The 22672-nt window shown below is 41.0% G+C and overlaps 1 protein-coding gene across 1 annotated transcript; it reads right to left on the bottom strand.

Moving 5' to 3' along the window:
* Positions 1–18304: 18304 nt before the first annotated feature.
* Positions 18305–18928, bottom strand: LOC149087708 (BTB and MATH domain-containing protein 40-like). Its single transcript, XM_089231961.1, has one exon. The coding sequence runs from the start codon at positions 18926–18928 to the stop codon at positions 18305–18307; it is 624 nt and encodes a 207-aa protein (XP_089088087.1).
* Positions 18929–22672: the final 3744 nt, after the last annotated feature.

Here is a 22672-nt window from a genome sequence, read left to right on the forward strand (position 1 = left end):
TAAACTCACTACCCTTCGTGGTCCAGCGTTAGGGCAAAATCCAAACCCCCCCCCCCCCCAACGTTATTTGCGGTCCTGCTTACACCAAAATGCTGCATCTAGTTTAATTTTTTTTTTTAAATAAAAGACAATCTGCCAAGAGTCAGTTATGAGCAGGGGGTGCCGACATAGAGCAGGCTGAAAATCACGTGTATACGGGACTCAAGTGCGTGCGCAGGACTGCATTGTATCTATTGTATGTTCAACAATTATTAAATTATGGGGGGGGGGAGCGCTGCCCTCTCACAAAAAAGTGTCGCCACAGCGAGCACCAGGACCAACAATAAATATATATATATGTTACGGCAAAAATTCGAAGTGCAGCCATTTCGCGAACTGGCCAATTTCGTGGTAAAGTGGCCCGGCTGGGGGGGGGGGGGGGGAGGTATAACCTTCAAATTTCAATGTATTTAATCAAATTTCAACTATTCAGAATTGGTTCAGCATCAGGGCCGTCTTAAGAGCTTTATGGGCCCCCGGGTCAAATGATTTTTCTGATGCCCTACCAGGAAAATTTTCGAAAATCTCAACCAGATCCATTTTTGTGAGGCCCCCTTTCCTCGTGGGCTCATGTCTTAAGACGGCACTGTTCAGCATATAGCACTGATCTTTCTACAATTACAGTTAATTTTTAGTGAAATATAAAAAAAGAAAAAAAATTATATGAACATTAAATTTTATCCTGGCATAGGCCTAAATGCCCCAAAAAATCAGGGCTGTCCTAATCAAATGCGGGGGCCCCCGTGTGAAAATCATAGCGAGGACAGGTTCGTCTCAATGATTTCGAGCCACCAAAAATGTTTAGAACCCCGATTTTATATATTTGTGGGAAGGAAAATCGGCATCCATTATTTCAAAATAGATAGGATTGCTGAGAAATATCCATTTAAAGAAATTTAACCATTCCATTAAAGTGTAAATTATTGCAGAAATTGATGAGAATTCAGAACTAAAGATGATTTTAATGAAACCAATGCGAGAAGAAAAATTCTCGAAACCAAAGGAAATTTTTGACCAAATTAATTTGAAAATAACTGAAAAAAAAGAAGAAGAAACGTTATAGCAACAACCATTTCATTACAACGACCGGTAGGAGAAGTCCTAAATGTTTCGATATAACGGCTATGCTATCTGTGTCCTTCCGATATAACGACATTCTAATATAAAGTCCGTTTTCCGTGGAACGATGGGATCGCTATAACTAACGTTGACTGTATAAGTCAGCAAAATCATCAAACTTTGCTGAAAAATATATCAAGGGAGGTAAATGAGAAGCCATTGGAAATCGCAGTGTGTGTTAATTTCTGTCGCATAGATCAGGCCCGTCATTTGGGGGGGGGGGGGCCTGGCTTTTGAAAATGCACTAAAAATGATATATATATATATATATATATATAATTATAAATACATTGAATACATGTTCTTTGCCCCCTTGAAAAAAGTTGAAATGACGGCCTGGCATAGATGCCGGAACCAAGGAGGTACCGCTGAGGTCATTTGAGCCCCCCCCCCTAATAATTTTTGTACGAGGGCTGCCCCCGCCCCCGATAATTTCTAAAAAAAACAATGCAATGCACCCGCTCCTGCGTACGTGTTTGAGTCCCGTATATACGAGACGACCAGTGACTTTCACCCCCTCCTCCCAATGTTTCCTTCATGTCGATGCCTATGTGCAGTAGTAATGCTACTCGCAGAAGAAAAACGTTGAATATAACAAATATGTGAAATGGGAATATTCATAATTCTAGTCATAATTACGATAATATATAGCTTATAAGTTATTGAAATTATATAAAATTTTATAAAAGGTAACAGTAAAATAAGCTTCGTTGGACGAACGAGAAAATTGAAAAACAAATGCTCATCGAACAAAAAAATACAAAAAATGTCCCGTAAAATACGGGTAACATAGTCACACTACTTATAGCGGTCCGTCGAAATCTTTAGGTACAAAAAATATTGAGAAACCCTGACCTATTGTAAATAATTATCTGCTTCACTTAAGTGAGCTGGAATAATATTTAAATCCCACAAAAACTGGAATTGAATATATACATCCTATGGAAATGAAGATAAAATTATTTTATTAAACTAAATTATTCCTCGTAAAAATTACATTCATTACTTTCAAAGAAAAATTCCACGCACTCAATTTATACCTAAAATAATTATTTCAAACTATTCGAAGATCGTTCATGAATAATGAAAAAAAAAATTGGACTTACAATTTTTCACGGACATTATTGAGCATTATAATATCGCGTTCGGGCTCAAATTATTCTGAAACCGCCACGATTGTCTCGCAGAGTTACGCGGAAAGAAACATTTTTCCTCACACGTAGGTGATGACGTCACATTTAAAGTCGGACATCTGATTTCGCACAAAACCCTCGGCTCTTCGTTTCAAATTTGGCGCGCAACAAAAATCGGCGTTGAGGAAGACGTCGGAAGCGTTCGTGCCGTCCACAGTCTGTTCCAGGTAGAAACAACACAGTTCCTTCAGATCCGGCAGCGAGAAGACATCCGAAGCCCTGAGTAACTCCAGAGCAAAATCCAATGTGAATTTCGGGCACTTCGACGTGTACATGAAATGCACCATTTCCCCGATGACCTCTACCGGAAAGCCGGTCAACTCGAGATGCTCTCCTTCGAAATCGGACTTGAGCACTTCTTCGAAGTACGAAGATCGACAGGACAGGACGCTCTTGTGGCAAGGGATATCCACGCGTCCGACTCTAACGACGAAGTCGTACTGATATCCAGTATGCAAGAGGTATTCGAAGTCGTCTTGGGATCTCGTCGTGGCAGCTCTCAAAAGTTCCGGTGAGCTCACAGCGTTTTCGAGCGACACCAGATATCCAGAAATTTCGGTTTTCAAAGTCACTATGATCGTGAATCCGAGCTCGTCAGCGGAGCCCAGTTCGTGGAATTCACAATCTGGCGAACAACAATTCTGTTTCGAGAACAAGAATTTGCCCACGGAGGACGGCTGAGACTCAGTTCTGATGCGATTACTCGATGAATATTCGTACTCTACGTATACGCTCTTCTCCGTTGGTGAGCACAACAGCAAAGACAAGAAACAGAACCTTGACTTGGAAATCTTCAACTTCAGTCGCCAGTAGCGCCTGTTCGACTCTAGTTTATCGCTCCACAAAGTCTCTTGACGTCTGAGGGCCAGAGATAATTGCTTTTCCGATACGTTCCACGTGAGCAAGCTCTTTTTCATCATCATGACCTGATCGTAATGTCCATCGGCAATAGGTAAAAGAGGACATTCTGGCGGTTTTGCATTGGGACATGCTTGCGACTTGATGCTCTGCTGGCATTTTTCCACCAGGTCCGGGACTTGATAGAAAAACGCTGCTTCCCGAAGCTCCACCGCGGAATCAAGAGACAGTTCGGGACATTCTTCAGTATACAGGTAGGTGATCAAATTCTTTACGGCACTCACCGTAAAGCCGGACAGTCTTATCACTTCTCCACAGTCTTGAATCAAATCCTCGAAATGAGACGACCTGCAAGCTAATATGTACTTGTGGCAACGGATCTCTCCACCGTCGACACTCACCACGACGTCACTGAAATCACCGCTCTCCAACAAGTGACGGAAATCGCGGCGATATTTCTCATCGGTCAGGTTCAGTGACCGCAGTAGATCTTTGATCGTGATCGAACCATCGAACACCTGAGCCTTGATTGACGCGTGGATTTCGAGCTCGGACGTGCGATCGAAACGGATGGGTTCTTCCAGGGTGTATTCCGGAGTCGAAAAGTTCACCAGTGAGAAGATGAAGCTCCCCCTGATCGTCTGAGTCCCCTCGGAATGCCCCAGGATTAATAGGAACGTCGAATAAACGCTGTCCATGCAGTTCGGATACAAACGCAACGAAATGGCCGAAACATACGACCTCTCGGTGTCGCTGAAACTCAGGACCAAATACCACGAATGCTTGGTCTCACTTCCGCTGTAGAAACCACTCTCCAAGAATCTAGCCGCATAAACTTCATTTTCGAAACCGAGATAACCGCTTCTGCATTCTTCTTCGGCCATCACGTCCCATACGAACTTGGCTTTTTCGAGCACCAGCATCTCGCATCCGTATTCGATGTCAAATCGCGCGTTAGCCATGATTTTATCTTCGTACGAATAACTATTACTTCAGAAAAGTTTAAGGACTTGTAATTAAAGAATCTTCCAACCTTTTTTTGATACAGCACCTCGTACAATGGGGTGCCGTCTCGCGTCTAGAATCACCAAGGAAATGAAATGAACATAGAAAAGAGTTGATAAAAGCACTTTTCGGACTAAATTCTTTCCAAGAACAGGTGTGGTCAACTCCTTTGTGGAGAAAATAGGTGGCCAGGCGCGAGCGGAAGAGCCCAATGATTGGTAAAGATAGAAAATATTTGTGAAAGAACCTTATCTGTATGTTGTGTGCGCCAGACACCTTTTTCTGTATTGGAATGCTCTTTATCCTATTACAATACATCGTTATATTATCGTCTTCCCAAAAAGCTCTCCGCGGGAGGTGGCCATTTCAGTCTGTCTGAAAAAAAAAAGTCACATAATCTCCCAATGAGGAACATTTCAATGGCGGTGGTCAGTGTGTTGCCAACTAACTAGTTATTTTCCAACTAGATCAACTTCTTTTTGTTGGAAAAAAATACCCATGTATACATATGCAGTCAAACCTCTCTATCTCGAAACTGACGGGACGGGAGAAAATTCCCAGGGGCCTCACAAAAATGAGATCCGGTTGAAATTTTCTAGGATTTACCAGGTAGGGCCACCGAAAAACCACTTGGCTCGGGGGCCCATAATACTCTTAAGACGGTCCTGCTTCGAGATAGAGAGTTTTCGAGAAATAGTTTTTTTTAGTAAGAAAGAAAAAACACGCCAAAAAGTGGTGAAAAATTCCATTCGTTAGAACTAAAAAATACCGTACTATATTTTACTACATATTATTGAAATTATTTTGCACCGTACACAATGAATGTCCGATAACAGTGTATGCATTTGAAACAATCCATAAGCTTAGATTGATTCATATTTTCTGCTCTTTGAGAGCCCTTACAGTTCCATCTATACTAACAAGAGCTGCAAATATTTGGGGCCCGATCTTCTCAGTTTGCTCCAGAAAATGATGCGGCATTTTTAGAGCATGCGTTCAGTATTTTTCACTGTTACTTTCTTTTAATTCCTCCGGAGCATCTTCTGCTGTATTTTTGTCGCCTGCCATGAGTAGGCCATGCATTCAGCAATAAATTCAGTATCAGTCAAGGTGCTGTCAGTTTGTAGTGAACTGTTAATTTCCGCAAAATCAGAAAATGAAACTTCTAGCCTCAAATATTTCTTTAGTAATGCCGTAATGCTATGCAATTTCATCTTCAGCATTGTTCTGAGCATCGCCGTAATTCAAGTGAACTGATCAAGATCTGATCCTTAATTACTGCTATGAGTGATTCCAAAAACCCGCAGCATCCTTCTTGAAGCAATTTTTAATTGCCTGTTGGCTGACTTTTTGCCATGCTGAACAAGCCATCAACATGGCCTCCATCGCCCCCCACCGTCAATCGCAATATCGCTTAAGATTGAAAAGACCCATCAACACAATGGGCAGTAATAGGAATAATCCTTTCTTATCAGTTTCTTTCACCTCCGGAGAAGAATCAGATTTTCGCGAAAGAAAATTTCCGTGTTTACTTTTTTTTACTATCATTGAGCTGGGCCTTCGAGATAAAGAGTTTTTCTAAAATTACTTCGAGACACACAGGTGAAAATGCATTGATTTAGTGCAGTAAATGCAAGGATTTTTTTTCATTTTTCGAGAAAGAGAGGTTTGACTGTACGTACTTATTTATTACGGAAAAATTCTTTAATGCACTCATGGAAAAAAAATCCATTAGTAAAGTCGATCTCTAGACTCCTGATTCAGTGTAGCTTAAATGGGGCCCTCTCATGACACCATGGGCCCTCGGACAAAATTATGTTCCGCGGTCTCATTCATACTCAGCAGTAACAGATTATGAACAGTGAAATATCGATACAACGATGTTCTGCAACATAGGCGCCGGAATCTAGGGGTTGAGGCACTTCCCCCCCCCCCAATAATTTCACACAATGCAATGTACCTTCCCTCTCCTGCGTACGCACTTGAGTCCCGCATATACGGGACAACCAGAAACTTTCAGCCCCCTCCCCAATTTTTCGTCATGTCGGTGCCCGTCTTACGAACCATACATCGAGTAGTATTGTAACATACAGTATTACAAGTTGTAGAATAGGGCTGGACGAATCCCAGGTGCTAGATTGCCATTCGACTAAGAAATTGGTATTGGTGCCTGAAATTTTCTTTGCGTTGTTACTAAATTGCAGGCTGAGAGCAGCCTAAAATGTTTGGATTTATAGCAGCATATCTGCCAATGTGAAAGCAGGGCCGTCATAAGAGTATCATGGGCCCCCGGGCCAATTGATTTTTCTGAGAGACTAAACAACTTCTCGAAAATTTCAACCAGATCTCATTTTTGTGAGGTGCCCTGGTGGGCCCATGCCTTAAGACGGCACTGCGTGAAAGAGGGTAACTATGTCCTGAAAAAGTCAAAAGAAGCATTATTTATGACGTTTTTCTTCAGGTAAACATTGTTTTGGCACACATATATATATATATATATATATCGTCCCATATATACGGGACTCAAGCACGTACGCAGAAGGAGAAAGGTGCATTGCATTGTTTCTTCCAGAAATTATTGGAGGTGGGGGGGGGGTGCTCAAACAGCCTCAACCACTAGGCTCCTATGGCTGTGTCGAGTATCATTGTAGTGAGGTTTCGGGTTTCGCTGTATTTACTTACTCACTATGCCCATGCGTTGAGATGGCCCTGGTTCTATTCAGAGTCATTTTTGCAGAATCGGGGGGGGGGGGTCTACTTGGCTGGGAGTACCTGCCTACTAACTTACATACTTATTATTGAGAAATATAGCGTCAGATCTCATGAAGCTTCCTATGAACTCGAGTACCCCGGGCATGTCCTGAGCAGTTTTGCTTCATTCCGAATGTAGGTTTCCCTAGCGTAATTCACTGAACCCTTAAATTGCCTTTCTTTCAACAGGTGCAAAGTAAGGGGGAGAGATAGGTTCAATTGAGAAATTAGCTTTGCAAAATATTTGGGCTTGTCAATGCAAAAATGAGAGGATGTAAAAGAGCTCGTCAATGCCGCTTAAAGGGTTAAAAGTTGGGAAACTTTCGCATACACCCCCCGTAGATTAGGGGTCTTCGAACATTGCGGTCCAGATTGAAATTTCCCAAGAATCCCGATCGTCCACCAAAAGGTATTGAAGTATTCATAATTGTAAGGAGAATCCATACACACAGAGATTTACAAAAGCTTACTCGTGTAATTTACAGTGATATTTGAACAGAAGGAACCAATTGGACCCCCAAGTTGTATTGGGGGTATTTTGAAATTATTTATTCTATTAATTACAGTATTTGTTTTGGTTAGTTCTGGAATCACATTTTTTCATCAATTCCGGAAAAATTTTCTGATTAAATTAATTCTCAGCTTGTTTCAATCTGAAATCACTTTCAAAGTTTTTGTAATAATTTATTTCAATAATTCTGAAATTATTTCTCTATCAATATTTTTATTGAAATTATTTCTTTTCAATAACTATGCAATTGTTCATTTCTGAATTGTGAAATAATTTTCTAATACAAATTACGAAATTATTTTTCTCATTGGTTTATTTCTTCAGTTGAGTTTTAATCAATTCATTCTGGAATTATTTCTTTTATCAATTCTGAACTTCTATATCAGTTACTTATAGAATAATTTATTTCATCATAATTTCTTTCATAAATTCCAGAATAATTTTTTTCAACATAATTCTGCAATTATTTCTTTCATCAATTTCGAATTTTTGTCAGTTTTATCTAGAATAATTTTTTTCATCCATATTCTAGAATTATTTTTTTTAATTAATCCTAGAATTTCTTTCATCTCGAAATAATTTCTTTTATTCCTTATTTTATTAAAATCGTATTTCAATGTTTTCAACCATTTCGTAAAATAGCAGGCGGGCCACGACAAATAGGTCCGAGGAACCAAATGTGGTCCCGCGGGTGGGTTGAAGACCCCTGCCGTAGATAAATTAAAAATATTTGCGACGGACGAATATGCTGCGGAAGCACCGAAACCTCCTTCTTCTTCTTCTTCAAGCCGAGCACAACTCAGGTCTATCGCCATGGGCAATTTACTACCTAGTGAGTTGCGTCGGAAGTGTAAGTATGTGCACCTAACAGTCTGAGTGCGTATCTAGTGTGTTGTGTATGATTTCTATGTCTAGTGTATTGCCGCTGTGGTGGTCGAGTGGTTATAATGACGGACTCGCGATGCGAGGATCCGGGTTCGAACCCCACAGTGGTGGTCGGCTGAAGTTGGTTTTCTGTGGTTCCCAACTTCAAGGCGCAAATGCGAGCCGATCTCGCCGTTAAAATGTCTCGCCACAGAGAGCAACAGTCCTACAACGATAAATCATTCAATCATAGCACTTCACTCATAGTTAGAAAAACTGGGGGCAGATGGCAGCACTACACATAACAAGCATTACGGAGAAACAAAAAAACTTCACGTCAGGTTTCACTACACGCACATTCTCGCATGTACCGATTCGTTGGGGGGTTCCGCGGGTGGTGGGGTGTAGCAGTAGTAGGTAGGGCCTCCAAAAAATGGCTCGGGGATCCATGATGTTCTTAAGTCAGCCACCTCGTTGGGCAATTTGCCTGTTGTGGCGTTGTATTTGTATTTATTTTTTAGTGCTGCCATCTATATCTCAGAAGTGAAGTGTAATGACTGAATATTTGTACTGTTTGTAGGACTGTTGCTCTCTGTGGCAAGACTTTTTGGCGGGGAGATCGGCTCGCATTTGCGCCTTGAAGTTGGGAACCACAGATTACCAACTTCAGCCTACCACCACTGTCGTGACGGTGGCGAACGGTGGTGACGAAACCTCAGAAAATGGGGCCTCAGAAAAACGAGAAGTAGTAGAGTTTTTCGAGAATTTTCCCGGTAGGGCCTAGCCTCAGAAAAATTGCTTGGCCCGGGGACCCATAATGTTTTTAAGATGGCCCTGATGGGAGGGGGGGGGGTACAATAATTGAGAATATTTTCTGGTCGTCGATATCTATTGTTACGGTAAGAAATTGTTTGCACAACATGGCTTTCTTTATATGTTTCAAATAATGGCAGTTTATATTGTGAGTTCGTTTCGGCATTGATGCTTTTAAGCAACTCCTATAGGCCTACATTCGATTTTTACTGGTGAACTGTTCATGAAGTTTCTATAATAACCAGCAGAATGGTTCAAAGAGGTTTTCAGAAATTTTGCCTCCGACGTATCGTCCCGGATTAATTCGTCACCGATATTTCGTCTACCCTGACCGTATGAGTGACCAATTGAAGGGGTCAGTAACCGTACGAATGAACAATTGAGTGGGTTACCGTATGAGTGAGCGGCAGTATATGACCGTATGAGACCAGACTCACTCGGTCTCTCATACGGTAGAAGTGAAAATTAAAGAAATTTCTCTGCCGGCCACTGGCGAAAATGAATGAAAATAAATGATGAAAGTGCTTCACAAAATCAGAAGTATAATTAGTATACAGGCCCCCCCATCCCCCGTCTTCCAAGTTGCAGTTAGAAAGTTGTTGCCCAGTCTCTCCTGAAGCCAACCAAAAAAAGATTCCAAGTGTCTAAATGCAATATTCGCTGAGGTATTCGAATTCAAAAATTGGGAAAGAACAGCATAAATGAGGGCTCTTCACAGAGAAAAAGCACACAGCGTCCATTTTATAAGCACTTATTACTTATTACGCGCACAAAAAAATACAAGATTATTCCGCTACGTTCCGCTGCGCCATCTACCGTTTCAAATAGAAAGTTATAACTAAAGAACCCACATAAATCACGGAAAGGAGCGTTGTTCGTAAATTTTTGCTGCTTACATACATTTTCTCCGATATTTGAACTCAAATATCTCAGCGAATATTGCACTTAGAAACTTGGAATTTTTTTCGTTGGCATCAGGATAGACAGAGCAATTGCCGTATAAAATTTAGATCAAGGAGACCGTATAAAAATTTAGACTTTTTACTTTATTTTGTTACACACTGCATTTTCACTCTCAAAACTGGTATAGGAGGATTTTTGATCGGTTTTTGAGCACTTTTAAATTGGAATTTCACTTCTACGACGGTTCATGAGACGGTCAATTAGCACTTAGAAGGACACACTGTATACTCATCCAATGAAATATTCCACACACTAATTAATATTTTAAGTATACAGACGCGAGTGCTTCGGAATTAATCCTACCCCAACAACTCTCTAAACCAGTGGTTCCCAACCTTTTATAGGCCACATCTCACCAAAGCTGTGGTGGTCTAGTCCTAGAACTTTTCTCAGGACGGGTACCCCCTCCCCCACCCCCCGTGAGAATTCATAGTTCCGTGACAAAAAAAAATCGATGTAAAAACTGCGTGTTTTTGCTTTACATCCTTAAATTTCGCAAGTTGAGGGCTTTGCCGCCCCCCCCCCCCCAGTTCTGTCTCTTCCCCCTGTTTCTTGCAATTGTTACTCAAGAAGTAGTCGTATTCACGTTGTGGAGGGAGGCAAAAAGTTATTTACTTAGTTAAAAGCAGTGACTCTTAACCACGGGTCTTTAGAAACACTTTAGGGGGATCCTCGAGCTTGAATGAGGTAACAATGAACTCACATTGTTTTTTCATTGCTACGTACAGAATATTATTTTGTGAAGGGCTCCGTGGCTCACATATTTCTTTTTTTTTCATTGGAACGGGAGGGTGGTCCGTGGACTTCACCTCACTGGAACAAATTGTCCTTTGAATACAAAACTTTAAGCACCCCTGGTTAAACCACTTCCAAAGAAAACGCTGAGAGAAAAATTAAAAGAAACAAGTCATATCAAAAGAAAGCCTACTAATGCCTCTACTTCAGCGCCTCGTGCCACAGTGCGTGGAATCAGGAAGGCAGGGTAGTGTCTCCAGTAGTGTTTCAACTCCCCCCCCCCCCTCTTGTCAGCAAAAAATTTCGTCATCTCTACCTCCTAACTCATATCAGTGAGATCAGAGACGTGCGAGGTGTGCGTGTGTGTAGGTAGGTGGGGGAGGGGGGCATAGGGAGGCTCAGGCCCTCCCCCGTCCCAGACGATCAAAAAATTATTATTTTTTTTGAAAAACTGTAAAATTTTGCGAAGCAAATACCTTTACATGTTATTATAATCCATTTCAATGCTATTTGAAGGCCAAGAACTCAAAATTTCTTTTTAAGAAATTCATTGCGACCTGAAGCGGGTTTTGGTTGAGACCCCGGGTGCAAGAGGAAACGTTGCCCCCCCCCCCTTAAATTACAAAAAATTGTAAAGTTTAGGTTTTTCGGGGCCCTTCAGAAGTCGGGGGCCCTGGCGCCGTTAAACCCGCCTGTGATTGCGACCCACCCTCCAAGCCATATATGGTAAACCCGTGACAAGCGGACCAAATGTGGACATGGGGGGTTATCTGCTGTGGCCTGCTCCCCTCAAACCTAATTTTGTAAAAATGAACGAAGCGGCACATTTACAGATTGTTTAAGTGACCCGTGGCACTATTCCAGAGCATTTAAGCGGCCCGTGCCACACTTTCAGATCACTCAAGTAGGGCCCGTGGCACATTCACAGGCCACTGTGACCCGCGACACAGTTCCAGAACACTTAAGTGATGGGACACATTTAGAGATCCCTTGACTAACATGTGGCACAGTTTTAGAGCACTTAAGTAGCCCCTACTGCGGTTCGACATCACTTAAGTTACCCGCGGACAAGTTACCTGGGCGCGGTAGCCCAGGTCGATAAGATACTCGCCTAAAGTACCAAAGGATGTTTAGAGGTGTCGCGAGTTCGATACCTTGTTCGTCCTTATCAGAAAACTTTCCTGACACAGGGGTACAACAGAAACTGCGACATGACCGCAAAAAAATTATTGCTACCGCAAGGAGTCTCCCATCGAGGGGTTAGCTCACCAATTTCTCGATGAGTATAAAAAACAAGGCTGCCGTTCGGAACCGGCAATAAATTGTAGGTCCCGGTCTAATTAGCCCTCGGGTGCAGAAAATGACCGTGGTGCGACAAAAAAAAAAACGATCAAATGATGACATTCCCAGATTTCCAGATTACTTAAGTGATCCGCGGCATAATTACGAATCACTTCGGTGATGCGTGACACAGTTCCAGAGCACTTGTATCCGCGAAATATTTAGAGATCACCAAAGTGGCTCTGTAGGGGACTTATCAATAGGGAGAATGTTAGTTCAGGTGCCCACAAACTATCGAAAGGTTTCTGACGTTATTGGCACACGGAGTAAGATGTCATTAAGAATATTTCTTATTTTTATAAAGGGTGGTTGACGACGTAAGCATCCTTCAACCCCCACCAATTGTCATCAAACGTCAGCAAATCAGAACCACCTCCGCCCATCGATGCTGACGTAATACTTGAATGACCCCTAATTTAATAGTGCATGAATTTTTAGAAGATGACCTCCCTCCCCCCCTTTTTCCGGACAAAACATACAGGGTGTCCTGTAAGTGTTAATGCTGTCTTTATGTCATCAACCGTCCGACGCAGAGAGGTGTAGTTGTAAGTTTCGAAAATAACTCAAAAGGAGTTCAAAAATTACCCTGCACCAGTTTTGAGAGTGAAATAATAATAAATACGGCGTGTCACAAAGTAAAAAAAAAAAATCTAAATTTTTATACGGTCCTCTTGTCCTCTAACTTGCCATTGGAAAGTCATTGCCTTTTATCTCCTGAGGCCAACAGAAACATTTAGTGACGTGTATTGTATGTCATAATTAGGGCTCGGATTTTTATGGCCTAAAGATGAAACGCGTCTCTGATTGGTTAAGAAAACCTTAAACGTTTCATCAGTAGGTCACAAAAGTCTGAGCGCTAGTCATAACCCATTCAGACTCGAGCATTCATTTCTTGGAATTTTAAAAATTATACAAATACAAATACAACGCCACAACAGGCAAATTGCCCAACGAGGTGGCTGCATCATGGATCCCAGAGCCCCTACCTACTACTGCTACACCACTCCCCCCCCCGCGGAACCCCCCAACGAATAGTTACATGCGGGAATGTGCGTGTACGTGTAGTGCAACTTGACGTAAAGTTTTTTTTTGTTTTCTGTGTAATGCTTGTTATGTGTAGTGCTGTCATCTGCCCCCAGTTTTACAAACTATGAGTGAAGTGTTATGGTTGAATGATTTACCGTTGTAGGACTGTTGCTCTCTGTGGCGAGACTTTTTAACGGGGAGATCGGCTCGCATTTGCGCCTTGAAGTTGGGAACCACAGAAAACCAACTTCAGCCGACCACCACTGTGGGGTTCGAACCCGGATCCTCGCATCACGAGTCCGGCACTATAACCACTCGACCACCACAGCGGCACATCAAAAATGTTTTTGCATTTTTTTTTATATTTAAAAAAATGCATTAATAACATAATTTCAGGAAAAATTAGCAAAATCTTTATTGAATGTCAGCAAAAAAAACACTGTTTTTTCTAAATTTTTTTCCAAATTTTCAATTTTTTCTCTTTTCTGTGAAAAAATAATCTATTTCATTCAAGTTTTTTCAGCCAAGATGATGCAATATATATTCATGTCCACATAAAAGGTTTGCCAGAATTTTATTCCCAAATTTTATGTAATAAATCACACTTTTCTCGGAGGCACTTTCTCCTGAAAGCCATCTCAAAAGGCCCCTGAAAGTTCAACTTGAGTGCTGTCCTATAATGGAAACCCCAAAAGCTCATGTTTACCATATTTTTAACTGAAAACTTACGCAAGTCAGGGATTAACTACTCCCTGAGGTCGAAAGCAAAAAAATTCTACAATGAGAAAAAAGCAACCCACGCATTTGTGGCACCAGGGTCTGTAAGGGATGAGGTAGAGGAGACAAGCTGTTAGCAAATGGCCACTTGTATGTATTTTACATCTATGCCGAGCCGTCCTGACAAAATAAAATCAAAATCTCATCATCCATCAAATACACATATATATATATATACATTTTAGAGCCTTGACTCATAGAAATTGTTTATTTGCATTGCGCTTCATCCACCAGCTGCAACAAACTTCGTTACGAGGCGTTGAGAAACGAAGGAACGCCAATAGGAAGCGTTGATAACGTTTCGATACAAACGAGCTATATTTGGAACATCACAGGCGCAAAAATTCGTAATAGACATTCGGGGCCCTGAATTTAAAAAAAACAAAAAAGTCCAACCAACTGAATATTTAGCGATAAAACTGCCATTTGTTTTTTCATTTGAAGAAACTGCGTTTAAACCTTACGCATGCGCATCCTGACGAATCCGTTACTGCGACGATAGGCTCTCGACTCGTTTTTTTGCAGTGAAGAACGAACCTCATACGGTACGGGGGTTAGTTGCAGCCCCAGCAAAAACTGGTCAATCCAATCCGGAGGTGTACTCAGGGGAGGACACGGCAGGTGCTTCCCCCCCCCCTTTCAGGATCAAAGAATTTAAAATATTTTTATAAATATCCCTGCAAAATAACTAAGATTTTGAAAGAAAATGACTTCCCACGCGCTATCTTAATCAACCCTTTAAGCGGGTTGTAAAATTTTCGTGATCCGCATTGTAACTGCCGCATTTGAAATTGCGAAAACTTCGCAAATTGCCACGTATTTTCAAAAAGAATTAACGTTTTTTTTCCGATTGCGAGCTGATAACTGCTCAACCCCCCACCCAAAAAAAAGCAAGAAAATTCACTCCACTCTTCACTTTTATTTCCCTCATTATGATAAAGAAACACCTGATATGACGTGTGTGACTTTCTAGGAAGAGAAATACGGGTTTTTGTTTTGTTTTTTTAAAAAAAAATCTTTTTGTATTATTTATATATAGTCGAATCCCGGGATTCGATTATAGCGAAAATCTCGTTTAAACGAACACTTTTCTAATCTCCCAGATAAGTTTATATAGGAACAATGGCAAAACCTTGAATTCCTTTATAACGAAATTTCGTTACAACGAAGTGATTTCTCCGGTCTCTTGAAGTTCGTTATAACGGGATTCGAGTGTATATATTTTTTCCCTTATTCGAGAACAAAGGCGACGTAGTACTGCATATGAAGATTAGGAGGGGCATCTATTATTGAATATTAGTCATTATAGTAGGTAGCGATTTTCGGCCAAGGAACAAGCATTTGATGTCTCATTTGCTTCTCGTATTAACTCCTTCACTTACAAGCCATTCACAACAAATCCGAGTGATCTTTATTAGACGAATCGGCGGTAAATATTCTGTCCGCACGTAAGAAAAAGGGAAAGAAGGAGAGGGAAAAAAAACTGCAAGAGAGAAAAGGAAGAAAAAATGAAAGAGTAAAACAGGTAATAGATAAGAAAGTACGTAGATTTCTTTCTTTTTTCACCCTCTCGCTACCTTCCCCCCCCCTCCCACTCTTACATGTACATAGCAGAAAGATACACATATGTGGGGAATAAATCGCTATCAGGGTATAGAAAAAACGAAGAGGAAAAAATACAGTTACACAGCAAAACTTCGCGATGATGAGGAGAGAGGAAAGAAAAAAGAAATTGTTTAAATTTATTCCACTGCAGGAACGTCATTTGAACATTTTCCCGGGGAGTGGGGCAAAGAACATGTACTCAATGTATTGATAATTATATATATATGTACTTGTATATATATACATACCATTTCATATATAATTAACATGCCATATATATATATATATATATATATATATATATACCATTTTTAGTGTACCCCAAAATGACTGGCCTGTTCCACTGGCGTTTGGTTTGGACACAATATAACACATTCTTGATCGTGAAGTGGTTGAAAGAAGTCAAGGGTGAACAAGCGGCATCCCCCAGTATTTTTTTTGGCATACATCCGAGCACACCAGAATTTATTCAAAAGTCAAAATTTTTTTTACGTGAAGCTCAAGCACCGGGTCTGATCTTCTGACGCTCCTGAATTTAATCTCCTACACTTAAACCGAGCATAGATCCTAGCAACCAGCAACCATAGGCGGAGATAGACTTGGAAGTCTGGGAGGGAGGCACGGCCATTATTGCCGTGGGGGTGGCACGATGTGTCACGATGATGATGCCTATTGATATACGTATTAGATCAGTCGACTCCCCTATTGACGCTGGAGGGGGGGGGGGGTATCTCCGCACATGCTAGCACCACGCGTAAATCAACGGCATGGAACGGACCACATATCTTGTCGAAAAGGAACTATTGGGTATAATGTGATGGACAGATAACTATACAGGGTGAACAGCATTTTATTGGCGAACCGTTGATCCTAGAGGTATACTTCCAACTAGAAAAAGTTTCCAAGTAACGTGTAGTACTCAGATATGTCATTCATGTTTTAATGAATTTTGTATAGCTATGAAAATTTTTTTAAAACTTTTCATACTCCCTGTGTGCCCCCAAAACCCAAATAAGAAGTTATTGCCCTGTCTCTCCCGATGCCAACAAAAAATTCCATGTTCCTTAGTGCAATATTCGCAGAGATATTCGAATTCAAAAAACGGAGGAAAGCAGGGAAAGAACAGCTTTGAATGCGCACAAAACTGTTTCACCCGCATTCAACGCTGTTCTTTTCCAAGTGTTCTCCAATTTTTGAATTCGAGTATCTCTGTGAATATTGCACTTAGGAACATGGGATTTTCTTCTTCTTTTTTTTTGTTGCCATCAGGAAAGCCACAAAAACTTTTCATTTCGGTTTTGGGGCACACGGGGAGTGTATAAAAAGTTAATTTTTTATTTTAATAACTATGCAACCCCCTTGAAACATGAATGGCATATCTGAGTACTAAGGGGAATTTGGAAACTTTTTGTTTTTTGATTGGAAGTACACCAACTCTAGGATCAACGGTTCGCCAGTAAAATGTCATACCCCCACTATTCGCTATGCACCCTGTATAGTGCCTAATAAACTGCTAGAGAACTATATAATGTCATTCTTGTACTCTTCCTCAAATCCTAGTGTGCCCCCCAACTCGCAAATATTGATCCTGCTTACGTATCTGATCAAATCCAAGGATCAATTGAACTGGACCAACACAAGCTATAGTTAGATTCTATTGTAGCTGGTGTCGATCTCTCTCTCTCACCTCTTATTAGATGTGTTAGTTGCATGAGGGAAAGGGAGAAAATATCAGAATATTACACGTTTAGGTGTGTGAACTTTTTTTTTTTTCAAATAAACACGATAGAAACGTGACTTTTTTTTAAAATGCATATATTTCTCTCATTTTTGGTACATACAGTCGAATCCCGTTTTAACGAATACCGTTATAGCGAAAATCTCGTTTTAACGAACACTTTTTTAATCCCCCAAGTAAGTTTACACGGGAGCAATGCTAGGTAACCTGTAATTCCTTTATAACGAAATTTCGTTTTAACGAAGTGATTCTTCTGGTTTCTTGGAGTTCGTTATAACGGGATTCGACTGCATTTCGGACTTTTTAATGCTTGTTTTGGTTTTTTTAATGCATATTTTGGCGTTTTTAAGTTCATATTTTGGCATTTTTAAGTTCATACTTTGGCATTTTTAAGTGGATACTTTGGCATTTTTAAGGGGATACTTTGGCATTTTCAAGTGCATATTTCGGCACTTTTTTAATGCATATAATCCGGGCTCTAATAATGACATTTTCTCAATTTTTTTTACACCCGTTTCGTGGTTTGAAACAAAATGGTAACCGTTATGATGAGAAATTTGCGGTTGGACGAAAATAACTTTCTTCCCCTATTTAATTTGGAACGATTAACTTCACCAAAAGCCACAGAGGTACTCAAAGCAAAACAACAAACTTCGAGAAACTTTTTCAGTTTAATTCAGTACAAATGCAAATAAAATTGAAATTTCAACAAGAACATTAGGAAGCAAACAAAAATAACCACGTAAGCCAAATGAAACTATTCAATCTACTTTAGCGTAATGAGGCAAAATAATTGGAAAATCATTGATACACACCATGGCATGTTGTAACGCTTCACACCAGCATAAGAATTACATCAGAATTAATAAGCAATGTCATAATAATAATTAATGTCAAATCTAATACATAATATTGTCTATCATCACCTTCTAAGTCAGCTTTGCTCATTGCAGGGGTACGCTGTATTTACGACGGCCAATATGGCCCGACCCTCCTAATAACTTTCGGTTCATAAGATTTTTTAACAGTGTTAATAATGTCTCTCAGAATGGAAGGGTCCTCTTTCAGAATTTCAACTACTTCCGGTAGGTAGACGTCACACTGGTTGACCGTCTGACAAAAGTAAACAATCGCTTTGTATTTCAGTGATTCCACCTTGTAACGCACACCGACTCTCAACATGGCGACCACACTGGCGATATCCATTTCTTTTCTCAGCAAGTGTCCAACGATATGCTCCTTCAGCTCGGTCACATCGTGCTCATGCGCGATTCTGAAGAGCTCAACTGCCGTTTCTATGCTGATGTCACTGGGAATTTCTTTAGTGTATAGAAAGTTAATCATTTCACTCACGATTTCTGGTTCGTAGCCCAGGATTTTGACGAATCCGTCTCTTTTTTCACGCATGTCCGTTTCGAGCATCTTTTCGAAGTATTTCGAACGAGCTTTCAGGACAAAGCGATGAACAGGAAACGTCTTGGACTTCACTTTGATCACGAAATCCGAATATTGCGTGTCATAAGATAGAGGCGCAAGCTCGGTCGGTGGATCATCGAACGAGAATTGTACTTTACGTCTATTTTCCGACATTCTGAAGGGAAATCAGTGGATCCTAGAACGACAAGATGAACGCAATACACTTGAGGCGACCTCGCTTGTGTATCGGTTGTTGTGTCTCGGTTGTGAAAAAGAACTCGCTGCCAAAGCCAACAGAATAGAAAAAGAAAACGCCTTGTACGTGTGTGTGTGAACCTCGTACGAACTTCCCCACTACAGATGCTTCAAGAGACTGTGGTGGCGCTGGCTGCAAGTATGCACGTCTGTCACCACATTGCGCTTTCCCCTCCTCTTCCGCTGCCAAGCAGAATTGTCATGAGAGTCTGGCTGCAATGATGAATGTGTGTTTTGGGCTGCTACGATTGGCGACGTATCGCCAAACGCGAGAATTGATTGGCGATTCCGCTCAAATAAACAATGTTTATAACTGAACGCTCCCCGTTAAAAATAAAAAAGATTGATGGAATTTTACATTTTTATTTTGTCATCGTTGCTCTCTGCTCGTGCTATCGCATGGACCCGGCAGGCGATTGTACGGGGATGTCGAGACGTTTACTAACTCTGAAAATAAGTGAACCTAAATTTGGTTAAGCCTACATTTAAGAATGAACTATATTTGAGTGCAATGGTTTAAAAAATTACAATTAACAAAAATAAATCAAAAGCCGTCAAAAAAAAAAATCGTAAATGAAAGACCGGGGGTAAAAAATGCGGGTAGCGAGGTGTAGATTCGAATCTGGGACCCACAGACAGACATGACCGCTGACCGCCCAGAGAGACCATCTCGGGATGATTTGCGCTTTTTCCCTAAGGGATAGATGATCACGGAGAGCCTGATGATGTCAGACTCGATTAATCAAACAATCAGAACCCCGCTAGCATTCGCTAGAAACTAACAAAGCAGCGGGTTATAAAACACTCCATTTCAACATGCACACGCGCGTAAAGTCACAGCACAGATCACTGTCCCCCGCGGGCGTCTACCAAATTTTTGGCTCCCTTTTTTCGCTGAAGTCTTGCATAAAATATCTGGCCTGGCGTAGTTCAGCGTCGTAGTGCCCCTGACACCTCGAGTCCTTCCACCTTCTGATGAGGAGGTCGTCGTGTTGTCCTAAATAAAAGTCATCTATTTATTTACATTATTTGAGAATGACAGGCCGGCACTCGCTTATATCACGAAAAGGGGGGTGGGGAGATACGAAAAATAAACGAACAAAATGAACAAGCAAAAAAAAAAAAGTATTATACGACTAATAAAAGTCAGGGCCGTAGCTATAGGCTGGGGCAACCGGGGCACTGCCCCGAGCTCCATGTGGGCCTCACAAAAATGTACACTCGTTTCGCATAATTCTTTTCATTTTTAAAGGGGGGGGGACCCCCTGAAAAAAATATCTGCCCCGGGGCCCCGAGGAGGTAAGCTACTGCCCTAATAAAAATGGTGTATATAAAATTTCGTAAAAGAACAAAATTGATAAGTTAAAACGTCAACGACATAACAGCAGTTGGCTCAGAAATGATAAAATGAGCGGAAATTGTTCGCAAATAATAATTTAAAAAAAATTGAAATAGCATCGAATATATGCTGCGACAGATCATGGTTTCTCAAGGCGACCTTGAACTGATTTGCACGCTTCGTTACAATCTCACCGGGCGATGAGTTCCATATGCAGGCTGTGCGAATGAAAAACTATGGTATAACATGTGTTATTTCGTCAGAATGGGATTCTGATTGTAAATGCGTAGGCTCTTGTTGAGTTGATGTAAGGGAGGGGATCGACACTGCTATATGAATGTTAGTCCCCTCTGTATTTCGTAGAGCAAAACTAGATCAAGGAAGTGTCAGCTTCATTCGAGTGAGTGTTGATTCAGCTGTTCCAGTCTTTCTCTATAGGATTTTTCGCGAAGACCAAGCAGGTTCTTTGTAAATATTTTTTGGGGCTGGTCAGGCGTCTTGATACCTCCCACTCGGTAAGGTCGACCATACAGGTAAAACATATTCTAGCATAGGTCTTACAAATGTGTTGAATGCCTGAATAAGTGTCAAATTGCTCCATTTGCGATATGTGTGAAAAATAAAATATGATAATCTATTGGCACGAGCTGAGATTTCACGTAATGACTTAAAAAATTCAAGGAGATATTTAAGGGGATGAAGAGATCACGGTATTCAGTGACCGATGGAAGACAGACATTACCAATTGTGTACTGCCAACCTGGGTTGCTGTGCCCGACATTAAGAACCACATTTTTTACGAGCGATATGGGAAGTTCGTTGGATTGGCACCATCTGGAAGCCTGTCGCAAGCAGCTTGGAGGTTGAAGCATGAGTTGAAATCATGAATGTTCGTATAAAATTTTACATCATTTGCATGCATGGAAACTTGTATAGAACCTAGTGCAGGTGGGAGGTCGTGAGCGAAAACTGAAAAGAGCACAAGCCCGAGAATGGAACCTTGAATGGTACCGCTTGTAACTTTCACAGCTCTCGACAGGCAGCTTCCAACACGGACCTACTGGATCCTTTCAGGTAGTAAATCACTGATAGATCTGACGACATGTGGGGGTACACCAACATAGTTAAGTTTACTAAAAAATACCGATCTCTTCACGTTGTCAAATGCCTTTTCGAAATCAACGTAGATTAATAATATATATTGATTTCGAAATTTTATATCGACAAAAATCAGTATAGATATGTCAGTAGGCACATAATTTTCCACGGCCCTGCTCCAGTCATCAAGGCGATGAAGCATCTGTAGCACTGAGGATCTGCCATGGATAAAAGCAAATTGATGATTCGTCTCTCCAGTGAAAAAGGCAATTACTATTGTAGTAGGCACCGTTCGAAGATTTTTGCATCCACGTTCCAAGATATTCCACAATAATTTTCATTCAATTCGGATTTGCCTTTCTTTTTGCACATTGGAGTGATAATTGCAGGGTGACAGACACCTGACGTACGACCTGCCTTGAAACAGGTAGAAAATACTCGTGACAGGATAGCACTTGCCCTCGAGCAGAACATTTTATAAAGTTCAGCATTTAAACTGCCAGGACCAGGAGCCGAGGTGGGTTTCATTTGAGTGATTATTTTAGAAATTTTTCTCTGAGTGAATGAGTACGAAACTGTGCTGCTATAGTTTCCTCAATACTATCATCAATATGTACTGTTACGTTATCACTCACAAACACCATAGAGAATGTCTCCGAAAGCAGATCGGCCTTTTCTTGGTTCATAATGGCAACGGTTCCACCGATTTTTTTTCAAAAGGGGGTATATATGGAAACGGGAATTGAACTTCTTATGAATGTCCTTGTATGGTGCAGTTTTGCTCCGATCGTTACGGATATTTTCCAATCGCCTGTAAGCCCGGCGCTGAACATATGTGTCACACACACTGCAGGCGTGATCGTATTGTAACCGAAGCATGTGGGATCGGCAGGCTCGATAAGCTATCCATGCTATGAGCTTCCTTACGTGCTAATGAATTGGTATTTCCACAACGGGTCACCACATTATTTTTAATAGGTAAAGAATATATGCATCTGTCCATCGTCAGGCGATATATTTGGATAATGTGTTATCGCAATCATTCGGACTAGGTATTTCACGTTCACACTGTGTGAGAATTGCATTGATTGCTCCGATATCAGTGGAAGAAAAAGTCATAGTTATAATCAAAGCTCTTGATTCGTGAATATGCCTCCCATTCCAATAGGCTGACAGGGCTCCAACGCAAGTGATGTTCAGACACCCCCCCCCCTCCCCCCAACACT

This window comes from Pholcus phalangioides, unplaced genomic scaffold (genome assembly GCF_987345545.1).
Source record: "Pholcus phalangioides strain wild (caught in Gottingen) unplaced genomic scaffold, Ppha-v1.0 ptg000004l_1, whole genome shotgun sequence".
NCBI lineage: Eukaryota > Metazoa > Arthropoda > Arachnida > Araneae > Pholcidae > Pholcus > Pholcus phalangioides.